At 38.1% G+C, this 12,447-nt stretch overlaps 1 protein-coding gene across 1 annotated transcript in view; it reads right to left on the bottom strand.

The window, feature by feature from the left end:
* The window catches only part of ush2a (Usher syndrome 2A (autosomal recessive, mild)), a 328,621-nt gene that overhangs the window by 265,116 nt on the left and 51,058 nt on the right, over positions 1–12,447 (bottom strand). The window contains 3 exon segments of the mRNA XM_055171788.2: positions 1,989–2,172; positions 5,493–6,140; positions 10,567–10,762. Coding sequence (XP_055027763.2) covers positions 1,989–2,172; positions 5,493–6,140; positions 10,567–10,762 — 1,028 coding nt within the window.

Genomic DNA, 12,447 nt, shown 5'->3' with positions numbered 1-12,447 from the left:
ATCAGGTGTGTTCGACTTCATTCAGCGCTGCGCAGACCGATCTGTGGCTGACTTGAAGCAGACCATAATGGTTAGTAATTTTGTCCGACTTGAGCTGGTGCTGAAGTCATATGGCATTACGTACCGCGAGAGCAATTCGAGATCAGCCGCCTGCGTCAGCCAGCGCAGTTCGCCTAAAGAGGAGCTGCACGGGCTGTAATGACGACACAGCTGTTTCACGATTGGTCAGATTCATTCATGACAACAATCAAGTGTGTTTCATGTTTATTTTCACGCCTGTGAAATCTGTATTTTTATAACAGTTAAAGCTCTTTTCATGTAGTTGCGATGTTATATTGTTTCATTATTCAAAATAAAATGGATAAAAAAGTTAGACCCCACTGAATTGGTATTTAAATAATATATGCTTATGTTGAACTTTATTCTTGTAAAAACAGATGCTGTAAGCCTCTTCAGTTCCACTCATGCTCATACACGGACATTCAAAACAGTATAATTCACTTTTTATGTTGTTCACATCTCACAAATCATGTTACTGCGATAAAGTAAGCAAACGCCATGTAATCAGCCATGCCTGACGTAAATGCAACTACGGGAACCACAGCGTGTCCGACTTCGCGTCTCCGTTTTCAGCTCCTCCCCGCCGGCATGGGCTAATCTCGCCGATCGGTTACATCCAGCCGCAGCCGATTTCGAACACACCTAATATCTTTGGAAACAGTTTAAGATGTTTTATATTTATTCTGAAAGCTTTCTGGCCCTCCATTGGAAATCTATGTGCGGTGTGCTGTCCATGTCCAGATAAGTAATAAAAACATCATCAAAGTAGTCCATGTGGCATCGGTGGGTCAGTTGGAATTTGTTGAGGCATCGAGGATACATTTTGGTCAAAAAAAAATAAATTACAACTTTATTCAGCATTGTCTTCTATCCCGCGTCTGTTGCGAATGCGCATGCACAGTGCGAGATAGAAGACAATGCTGAATAAAGTTGTACTTTTTTTTTACCAAAATAATACTGACATACGACGCTGCTGACGGATGACGCTGCTGATGTGTTATCCTCAGACTTTTTTTTCAAACTTACAGCATGCGTCTCCCTCAGACTATAAACGAAGCTCGGGTGCAAAAAAAAGTTAGGGCGCACCAGACTTTTCAGCTTCAGCAGCGTCGTACGTCAGCGGCATCACTGTGCACGCGGTTCACAAAAGACCCGGAAGAGAAGACAATGCTGAATAAAGTCGTATTTTTTGTAATTTTTGGACCAAAAGTTATTTTTGACGCTTCAACACATTCTAACTGACCCACTGATGTCACTACTTTGATGATGCTTTTATTACCTTTCTGGACATGGACAGTATACCGTACATAGATTTTCAATGGAGGTTCAGAAAGCTCTCGGACTAAATCTAAAACATCTTAAACTGTGTTTCCAGAGATGAACAGAGGTCTTACGAGTTTGGAACGATATGAGGGTGAGTCACTAATGACATTATTTTCTTTTTGGGTTAAGTATCCCTTTAAACATGACGATGGGATCCAGTGTTAAGAGAGCACTTTACTTCATGTTTTCTTCAAACCAATCACATCCTAATAACAAAAGCGTGTCAATGTACAGTGTGAGTGTGTGCTTTTGGGGGATTAGGGACGGGGACAATCGCGATCAGGCACAATTGGGTTGGGTTCAGTATATGAGTGCACCCTAAATTATTTTTTGGTGATTTACGGTTTTCTACATAAAATCATCCTACATCATATAAAGAACATCCTGTGAAAATATAACCTTAATATCTTTAATATTGACTAAGTAAGGCCATGTCAAAGATTAAAATCAATGACTTTGATCAACGACTTTTTTATCATCCAACTTAATTAGATCACGAGACTTTGGATTTCGCAGGCAGGGTGACAAATATCTTTCTGTTTGGTAATACATGAAAACGTCTTTGTTGAACATGAGTGAGATAAGAGTGTTAGTCTAGCACTGACCTGCCAACAGCTGGATTAAAGCCAAAGAAGAGATTCTGGCACTGGTCGCACCTGCGGCCGGTCAATGAAGGGTGAGCACACACACACTGCCCAGAGTGAGCAGCACACACCTGGCCCACCGCTCCGACCGAGTGACAGTCGCACACTTCACAGTCACTAAGCCCAGCTTCCGACAGAAAGAAACCTGACACAAATGATGCAAGGAAACACAGTGTCATTATGCGTTCATTGTGTATTCCCATTTAATTTCTCTCCTGCTATTTGGTTAAAGGGACAGTTCAAGAATGAAAACCATTTTTTGAGCACCATTGACTTCCATAGTATTTTATTCCTACTATGAAGGTAAATGGTGCTCCTGATCGATTACAAATATCTTTCTTTGTGTTCATCAGAACAAGGAAATGTATATAGGTTCATACTTGAGAGTGAGTAAATTATGACAGAATTTTAATTTTTACGCTACTGTCCCTTTAAGAACGTAGTGGTCCACTACTCTATCTATATCTTTGTAAGATAAAAGAACGAGCTGAATCTCAAGGGCTCCGTCAGGCTCCTGCGCGCATCAATCAGACAGGGGGCGCTGAGTTTGAGATGTTTCAATCACAGGCTGCTTCCCCTGCGGTGAAATACGACAGAGGGCCACCGTCAGGAGAGCCGGGGGAGGGCCCGCAGAAACACAGTCATCAGTCCCCCACCCTCCTTCAAATAGATCTCCCCCCTTTCCCTGTGCTTTCAATTTACTCCTGCCAGCCCCACTCTCCGTACACATGCTTTATGTTCCGGCATGGGCGGCAGAGGCATTGGTGAGCAGCGGGTACGCCCGCCCGCATTATTTCATCATGTGTGGAGGGCTTGACTGTACATCCTTGTCTGGTTACTGAGCTTGGCACCCTCAAATCATTTGTACCTATTGGTGGACGTTCATGAGCATGGTTTCCCTGTTGGATGGGTTGGATTAACTGGTTCAGTTGGTAACCCTTTTAAATCACTGTGTGTCTTATTGTGTATGTTTTTTTTGGTAAAATGTAAAGAAGCAAGTACATTAAAAAAGTACATCAGTGTTGAAACCCATACCATGATTAACAACTAAAAGTTTATAATAATGATTCAAATGTCGAGTTTCCTAAGCTGCAATGTTAGTGTCATTTGATTTCAAAACCCCCTTGGGTATGTAATGTACCATGCAATTTTATGTTTCTAATAGAGATGGCGATAGATACTTCAACCACTGTTTTCGTGCAATGAAAGATAAAGACTTTGATCTTTAAATTGCAAAAAATTATTTTCAAGAAAAAAATTCTTAGCATTTTTGTATTGTTTTCAGTAAAAATATCTAAAAATTCCTAAATTAAGATGCTTTTTTCTTGATGAGCAAAACAACCCAAGAAAATAAATAAATAGATTTTAGACCACAAATATCAAATTTTAGTGATTTTGTGCATTAAACAAAAAAATATGTCAATAGGGTAAGCAAAAAAATCTTGAACATTATTCTTAAACACTAAATTCAAGAAAACCTCAAGAAAAAATTGTTTACCCCATTGGCAGATTTTTTTTGCATTTCACTGAAAAAAATTATTTTCAAGAAAAAAAATCTTAGTATTTTGTCTTGTTTTCAGTAAAAATATCAGAAATTTCTTAAATTAAGATGCTTTTTGTTGATGAGAAAAACGACCCAAGAAAATAAATCTAGTTTTTAGAAGAAAAATATCAAATTTAACTGATTTTGTGCATAAAACAAGCAAAAAAATCTGCCAATAGGGTAAGCAAAAAATTTTGAACATTTTATTTAAACACTAAATTATTAAACAAGAAAATTCAAGAAAAAATTGTTTACCCCATTAGCAGATTTTTTTGCATTTCACTGAAAAAAATTATTTTCAAGAAAAAAATCTTAGTATTTTGTCTTGTTTTCAGTAAAAAGATCAAACATTTCTTAAATTAAAATGCTTTTTGTTGATGAGAAAAACGACCCAGGAAAATAAGTCTAGTTTTTAGAAGAAAAATATCAAATTTAACTGATTTTGTGCATAAAACAAGCAAAAAAATCTGCCAATGGGGTAAGCAAAAAATTTTGAACATTTTATTTAAACACTAAATTATTAAACAAGAAAATTCAAGAAAAAATTGTTTACCCCATTAGCAGATTTTTTTGCATTTCACTGAAAAAAATTATTTTCAAGAAAAAAATCTTAGTATTTTGTCTTGTTTTCAGTAAAAATATCAAAAATTTCTTAAATTAAAATGCTTTTTGTTGATGAGAAAAACGACCCAAGAAAATAAGTCTAGTTTTTAGAAGAAAAATATCAAATTTAACTGATTTTGTGCATAAAACAAGCAAAAAAATCTGCCAATGGGGTAAGCAAAACATTTTTGAACATTTATTTAAACACTAAATTATTAAACAAGAAAATTCAAGAAAAAATTGCTTACCCCATTGGCAGATATTTTTGCTTGTTTTATGCACAAAATCACTTAAATTTGATATTTTTGGTCTAAAAACTAGACTTATTTTCTTGGGTAGAAAAAGCATCCTAATTTAAGAATGTTTAGATATTATTAACAAGACAAAAATACTAAGAATTTTTTATCTTGAAAATCATTTTTTTGCGGTGTGTGACTTCAGCTACTATTTCAGATTCAGAATCTGAAGTTTCTAAAAATTTCAGTTCAGTTAGCAAATATTTGTATTTTTATTGATGATTGTAATTTAATTATTTTATGTGTGTTATTTGTGTTTTGATTTATGTTTTGTCTCAATATTCTACATTAAAAGTTATTCAAGCTACCAAAATTTTGCGAGCCATGTGTACTAATGAAAAACACAATACTGTCCCATTTGGACCTCAGATATCCAAAATACTGATACTGCCAGATCTCTAAAATATGAGTACTGTTAGGAATTGGAAGACTGTACTTGGCATGTAAAGATGCAAGTTGGTTTTACAGTAAACTGAGATTTCTGATGGTTAATCTTCATTATAGGGGGACAAAGGGACCATCTGGTGCCGCCACACTGACCCTGTGGCCCCTGGCAGTGCACTTGTAGCACTTACTATACTGCAAAGAAACAAGGGAGCCCAAACATATCCAACCCCTCAAGTGCACTTGAGCCACGAGGCAAGCGCTGGCCAAGCAGCCATTGAGCGGGTTGATTGAGGGTGCATGAGGAATGGCCCATAGCTATGCTAGTTAAACGCCGTGGGCCAAAGTGACTGCCAAAACACATTCAATTCCCAGGCACAATCTCGGATAAAACAAATAAAACAATGCAACAGCTTGTGCGGCCAAGAACAAATAAGAGAGAGTCATTAGTTAAGGAAAGGAAGAGGGCACTTTGTAATTCAAAAGATGCAGATATTTCAAATGCAATGCGCACCAGCTAGAAATCACAGGAAACAGCAAAAGCGATGACTCCACCGGCATCATCAACATGGTATAATGAGCTTACAACAACTTCCCTTGCATACATACTTAGATCACATACAGGATAAGAGCACCCACCTGGTTTACAGGTTCCGCAGTCTCTGCCATAGCGGGTAGGCAGGCACACACACTGACCGCTTTCGGAATCGCACACGGTTGCAGGAACGATGCCAGCAGGGTCGCACTGGCACGGTTGGCATCCATGCTTGGCATTGGCAGAACTCAAGTTGTAGGTGTGGGCAGAGCATCGGTTACACCGTAACCCCTCTACGTTACTTTTGCACGTGCACTGCCCGCTGGTCTCATTGCACACGCCCGAGCCATTTACCGTGCCCTTGACCTCACACCCGCAAGGCAAGCAGCCCAAAGAGTTGCCGCGGTCCAGGCTGTGGTATCCATCGCGGCATACGTCACAATGTCTGCCTTCCACGTAAGGCTTGCACTTACACTGTCCCGTAACTGGATCGCAGGAAGTACCGGGTACGGATCCGATCGGACTGCACGTGCATGGCGTGCAAACACCACTGCCAGGCATACCGTAGAATTGAGGGACACAAGTGTCACAGAGAAGGCCTTGCATGCCGTCTTTGCACTCGCACTGGCCTGTGAAGGGGTTGCAGAATTGGTGCAGGGAGCCACGTGGGTCACAGCCGCAGGGAATGCAGCCGTCTGGATGTGTGTGATCAAGAAATTTAAAGCCGTAGTTGCAGCGGTCACAGGTTAGACCTAAGGATGAGAGAGAGGAGCTTACTATTAGTGCTCATTCATAAACATTAATACTCATGGCACATCCAGTGGAAAAGTCTTAGGCCACCACATGCAAGCATTAGATTTATTGTTTTTGCAATGGTATAGTGACCATGTATAAAAATGTATCAATCTCTCAATACAACCAGAATCACCCACATTTACACATACATTTTTGTAAATTTGCATTTTACTTATCTTTCTTCCCAAAAGGGTTTATCCACATCTACAATTATTAAAGGGCACCTATTATGCCAATTTTTACAAGATTTAAGTCTCAGGTGTGCCTAAAATGTGTCAAAATACCCCATAAATCATTTATTATAGCATGTCCAAAATGCCCCTATTTGGGTGGGAGCAAAAAAGTGCTGTTTTCATGTCTGTACCTTTAAATACAAATGAGCTACTGCTTCTCACTCCCTTACCAACAGACGGTAAGCGCTTTTGGTTAAAATAGATCTGATTTCTGTGAATACAGTCCAAGACAATAGTATATTTAGCCATATTAGCGCTGCAATGTGCTATCAAACACATTAAGAAAAGTTTTGGGTAAAATTAACAGGTCAGTCAATAGCCATAGGCGGTGCTTTGTTTGTGTGACATCACATTGACAAGAGAATCCAAACAGCATGTCTAATTAGACTGCTTTGGTTTAACGGGAACTAAAAATGAAGGAGAGGGTGGACTTTGTCCATTGTAGGGTGGTTGTGTTCACACACTGCCAACACACATTTTTTATTATGTCCAAACACCTTGTAAAAGTAAATTTTGCATATGTGTGTCCTTTAAATTGGCCTTTGCCTCATAACACGTTGTAGCATATAGTAAACAAATAAAAAAAATCTGTGAAATATTACACAAGGAATAAAAAAGAAATTGGTAATGTCATCATTAAGTGAGCCCCTTTCCCAATGATGAATGACCCACCCCAGGCATAACACTTAATTTCTCTAAAAGGAAAATAAATAAATTAAAAGACCCAAGAAAGCCAGAGGAAAGAAAAAAGTAAAAAATAACTGTAAGGCTAAAAAGAATTAAAACTCATTTGGAGACCCCAAAAAGTGGTCTATATGGAATCGAATCATATCAAGTTTTTTTTAATGTGCGCCGTGCTTATTTGAATATGCCATACATATTCCTGACAGGTAATTTATTCCTAATGTTGCTGAGCGGAGCCTACGGGGGCAAACCGTTTACAGCTATAAGTACTGAGAAGTCTGCACTCCTCCACTGCTGTATATTCCACTACAGAGCTCCACTTTAATAAATTTAGATATTAATATATTGCTCCCTGCCCACATTTAAACCTCATTACAACATTATGTTAAATGCACAATGTGACACAGATGAATACCCCAATAATATCACGCCAAAGGAGCCTCAATTTATCATTGGGCTCGTAGATTTTGGATGTTGGAACGCTTGCGTAACTCTCAAATCGGTAACTGCGCCATCCAGCTGGGAGTTTAATAAAAAATAATAACTATATATATTTATCCATCTGTTTAACTTAGTATTTTTTTATAGAATTGGAGTGCATTTTATTTTATTAACATGGCTGTTTGACTGCCTGTTGGAGCACCCATGGAGCGAGCTTTGCACCAGTGCAACCCACATTTTATCAGTAATGCTTTTTCGCATAATATTCTCATACATCAACATTTCAAAGAGCATTGTGTACGCGGGGTACTTGATAAATTTTGTCCTTATGAAGCTGCGGCTGGCCTCAAACGTGCTGGAGGTAATAAATTGCCTTAATCAAATCTAATTTCTGAAAAATACCTGTGGGAACTACAAACAAAGAAGCAGGTCTTGTAAGAAGAATGAAAAATAAGGAAGACGGGGGCAGTTTATTATAATCAAGTTGGCATTGAGTTACGAAATTAAAATGAGGCGGCCCTTGATATCCTGGCTTAGCAATGCACATGATCCTCTGAGTAACGTTCTTTTGCATTTCATAGGAAAACGGTTCAAAAGGTACAAAGAGGAAATACTGAACAGATTTATCGCAAAGGACCTGGAACGCATGGAAAAGCTGAAAGAAAAACGTTTGGGGGCTGAATTTGGGAAAAGGGCCCCAACAATATTCCAAGTGGTGAATAACAATAATTGTATTTTAATATATTTTTTTAATAAAGTAAAATATATATATATATATAATAAGTATAAATAATTTCTGACCCAAATTTTTTTTATTTTATTTTATTATTTTATGTTGCTTTACACTCTAAAAAATGCTGGATTATTTTCAACTCATCATGTGGTCAATAAGGGACGAACTATACTATGCTGGGTTGTTTTAACCCAAAATTATGCCTAGTTTTAACCAATTTTTACATCAAATAAAAATATTTCCTTGTTTTATTTAACCCAGCGGCTGGATTTGTCCCTTGTTGACCCAACGCTGGGTTGAAAATAACCCAGCATTTTTCGCGTGTAGGAAAGGTAACATTAGGAGGTCTTCACGGGTCCACTTAGGAGTCATTCTAAAATTTGGGGTACATGTCATGTCCACGGACTCTATTATCAAATTTATCATTAACTTTCCACCTCAACCAACTTCTATATAAGGGTGACATTTCTAATTCATTTAATACAAAAATCCAACAGGTACCCATCTTTTATCTCGCAAAATTGGCATATGCTGGAATTTGCTATTTTTTGTGCTGTCCGATTTGGTAAATGTGAGGTTTTGTTCCTCAGATTAGCTCTAAAATACATGTTTCTGTATATATTTCATAAAATTATGAGAAAGGTGTTTTTAAAATATTTTACTCATGCATATACATTAAATCAACTTATTTTGTGTATGTCCGAGAAATCAGTGTCAACTGTGTTACTCCCGATAAAACCCACTATAAATCAGCAATGTTTTTTTCCAAACTTACAAGTCCCAAAAACCCAGACAACTTCCGGCAAATTTAGATTTGCTCTGCAAGTCTGGCAAAGAGGCCATTTAAGCCCATTTCTAATCTGTCAAAATCACAGCACCAATCAGAAACTTTGTGGCGCACTTTACACGATGACGACAGCACAGCGAAGGTGAAGCAGATTTTGTACAGTTACAAAGATGGATGCCGCCATGGAATATCACTCATTTGGATCAGCTATCGCTTCTGTTTTAAGCGATTTAAACTTTTCCTTTTCGTTTAAACCCGATCAAAGAACAACACCCGAAGCCTTCATGTCTAAAAAAGATGTTATCGCTGTCTTACCGACTGGATTCGGCAAAAGTCTGATATTGCTCTGCATATGTCATCTCATTCATCGCTCTGATTGGTTTTAGGTCAATGCAATTGTGTCCAGAGGCATTTGAGCGATGTCCATTGGTGATGCCCCTTTGGAAATTATTTGTCTATGAAGCTTTGCCAGACCATAACCCTGAGAATGGTTTTAACCAGGCTAAAGTCCAACATCAAGGGATGTAATTTCCTTTTTTAGAGGGAAATTTAAAGACAGTGTGGTAAGTCATAACTTCTCTTCAATATTTTATCTATATTATTGTCTGCACATAGAGTAGATTAATTTACCGTCAACTGTGTTATCAACATGTTCTAACGAACTTGCGTCACGTGTTATATTTATAAATGTGTAGAAAAAGAATATAAAAACACAAGTTAATCAAGGTCATGTACTATCTAGTCAAAGGTCAGCAGTTTGCACAAGGCCCTAAAATTGCTCTGAAATGTCAACTGTGTTACCCGTCAACTGTGTTACGCGTCAACTGTGTTACCCATCAACTGTAACACAGTTGACAAGGATTAATGCATTAGAGCTGAAGCTTGCAAAATAATCAATTTGGCACATGAAAAGTATGTAATATTCAATCAACTAGTTAAATTATCAAAATAGAATACAGATTTTCTGACTTTTTGGCTGACCCAAAATGTACCCCTAAATATAAAATGACACTTAGATCTGAAAACCTGAGGTACGACTTGAGACCCGAGCGGGTTCTGGTCTAAAAGTTTCACCTGTGCCTCGGACACGGGTCGGGTATAATTTTAGCTAATTTGGGTAATTTAAAATGAATTACTTCTATAAAAATTATTAAGTTAAAATTTTGGAGAGGTGCACGTCAGGCTATGGAAAACCAACGATGTAGGTCTTATGCACGACTATAACTTGGACTTCAGTCTACATCTAAAACTATTTTCAACTAAATTGTTATTCAGGCCATTTTATGAGCACAATGTAAAAAATGCTGGGTTATTTTCAACTCAAAATCCTGGGTTGTTTTAACCCGTTGGGTTCGTCCTGATCCAACACTGGGTTGACAATAACTTATTCATAACAAAACTATGTGGATTTTTTCCCACTGTAGAATATATCAACTTTGTGGATTAACAGGAAAAAAGAAGAAAGCAAAAGAGCGATGGAGGGTGCAATGTCGCTTGATACGTACCAATTACATTTGCTTTGCACTGGCATTGACCTGAGTCCTGGTGACAGGCAATATCTGGCTGCACGGTCCCGGCGGTATTGCAGTTACAGGCGAGACAGCCGTCAGCCAGCGTCGACTGCAGCTTGTAGAATCCGTGTTGGCACTGATTGCAGTGTCTGCCAGACACATGTCGCTTGCACTTACACTGGCCTCCGATCTGCAGAAGAAGAGGAACGTCACATGGCCGTGCTCCAATTTGTCAACTTGAACCAGGCAGTGAAAGGGTGTGCGTCATGGATGGGCAGCTTTGTGCCGTCTCAACCCCACACCCTGCCTGATCTTCACCGGACTGGTGAGATCATTTTACCTTTATAACAGTCAGCGGTTTAGGATTAGGGAATGTTGGTCGTGTTTGTGACAAAGGGTCATAATCGCAGGTGTTGTTCGGAAGAACGAGCATTGCTGGGAAATATTTGATAAGCAGCTAAACTTTATGTAGTCTAGGACAGGGGTGGGCATAAACTTGGCATAAACTTAAAGGTGCTATAAAAACAAAATCCATTAGATGGCGCAAACCTAAGTCAATTATCAATACTGTTGATTGGATAAAAAAGACGACTGTAGGAATCCCAACCATGAATCAAGGAAACACGACTTTAACTGAACAAAAAAGGCCCCATCCCTTACAGTGTAAGCCATTAGCATATGTGAGGAAATAATCATTATGATCATTTAAATAAGGTAACAATCTAACCTGCGTCTGACCCGGCTATTGATTTTGAATTTGTCATTCAGTATATCTATCGACACGGATCTGTTCCACCAAAATGGCTTTCATGATACTCAAAGGAAAAGGTGGCGAGGAATTCTCCAGAGACAGATTCTCACGGCGACACTTTTACATACTCCTAACTGATCACAACGGTGATAAATGCTGTTGTGAATACTAAAGTCCTCAGCCAATACATCAATGCAACTCTCTCGAGCGAAGACGGGCCAATATCATTATCTGAATCTGAATTCTCAAGTCCATCACAAAGGTAAAGATCAAAACCTCAGATGTCTTCCTTTGCATATGTACAGAAATTGCCTTGTTGCTACAGGTGGGTCAATTCTGTCATGCAGTACCTTTTGGACTTTGTAACTTTAAATACATTTAAGAGAGAAATTCTATTAATTGAAAAACTTTAACATTATGTTTTGTTAATTTTACAAAAAGTAATCTACTGCTAAGAGAAAAATTCAGTCAGCAACTTTAAAAGGTAGCGCTGATCATTTTTATGCTCATACTGATTTCAGATATTTATTAAATTTGACAAATAAACAAATCATTTAAAAATCACCAAACCTCACAGAATTCATTAAATCAGTATTTGAGCTTTTGTTTTGCCATGTCTCACACAGTGTTCAAATTTAGGGGGGGCTGGGGGGCCAGGGCCTCCTATAAGCATTGCGAGACCCCTTTTAAAGCAGAAAATATATATAAATTTGGGAGTCCCCTGGTTTTTATTCAAATTAAATACTACATTAATTTAAAATTCTCATGCTGTGCTGCCGCAAAGCGATACTGTGCATTATTTGTCCCAATTTTGCAAACTAATCCAAAAGATTTCTGTCTGAAATAAATGTAAACTCTCAAGTGTGCCTCACACTGCTTCATAGAGGAATTGACAGATGAGTCAATGTCTCTACATGTGGATTTTAAAGCAAGAATCTTTAGTTTTTATCTTTAGTAATCTTTAGGGTTAGGGGCTTTAAAAAAATATTCTACACTAATTTGAGGGGTAAAAAAATTGTTAGGGTTTGAATTAATGTCAATTTGGGGTTTCTTTGATTAAAACATTGATCCAGGATCACATCTTACTTTGTGAAATCACAGCGACCCTATAATGAAGGGTGGGC

The sequence above is a fragment of the Misgurnus anguillicaudatus genome, chromosome 7, assembly GCF_027580225.2.
Source record: "Misgurnus anguillicaudatus chromosome 7, ASM2758022v2, whole genome shotgun sequence".
Taxonomy (NCBI): domain Eukaryota; kingdom Metazoa; phylum Chordata; class Actinopteri; order Cypriniformes; family Cobitidae; genus Misgurnus; species Misgurnus anguillicaudatus.
Note: the sequence above shows the minus strand (reverse complement) of the source record. Positions and strands in the feature narration are given on the sequence as shown.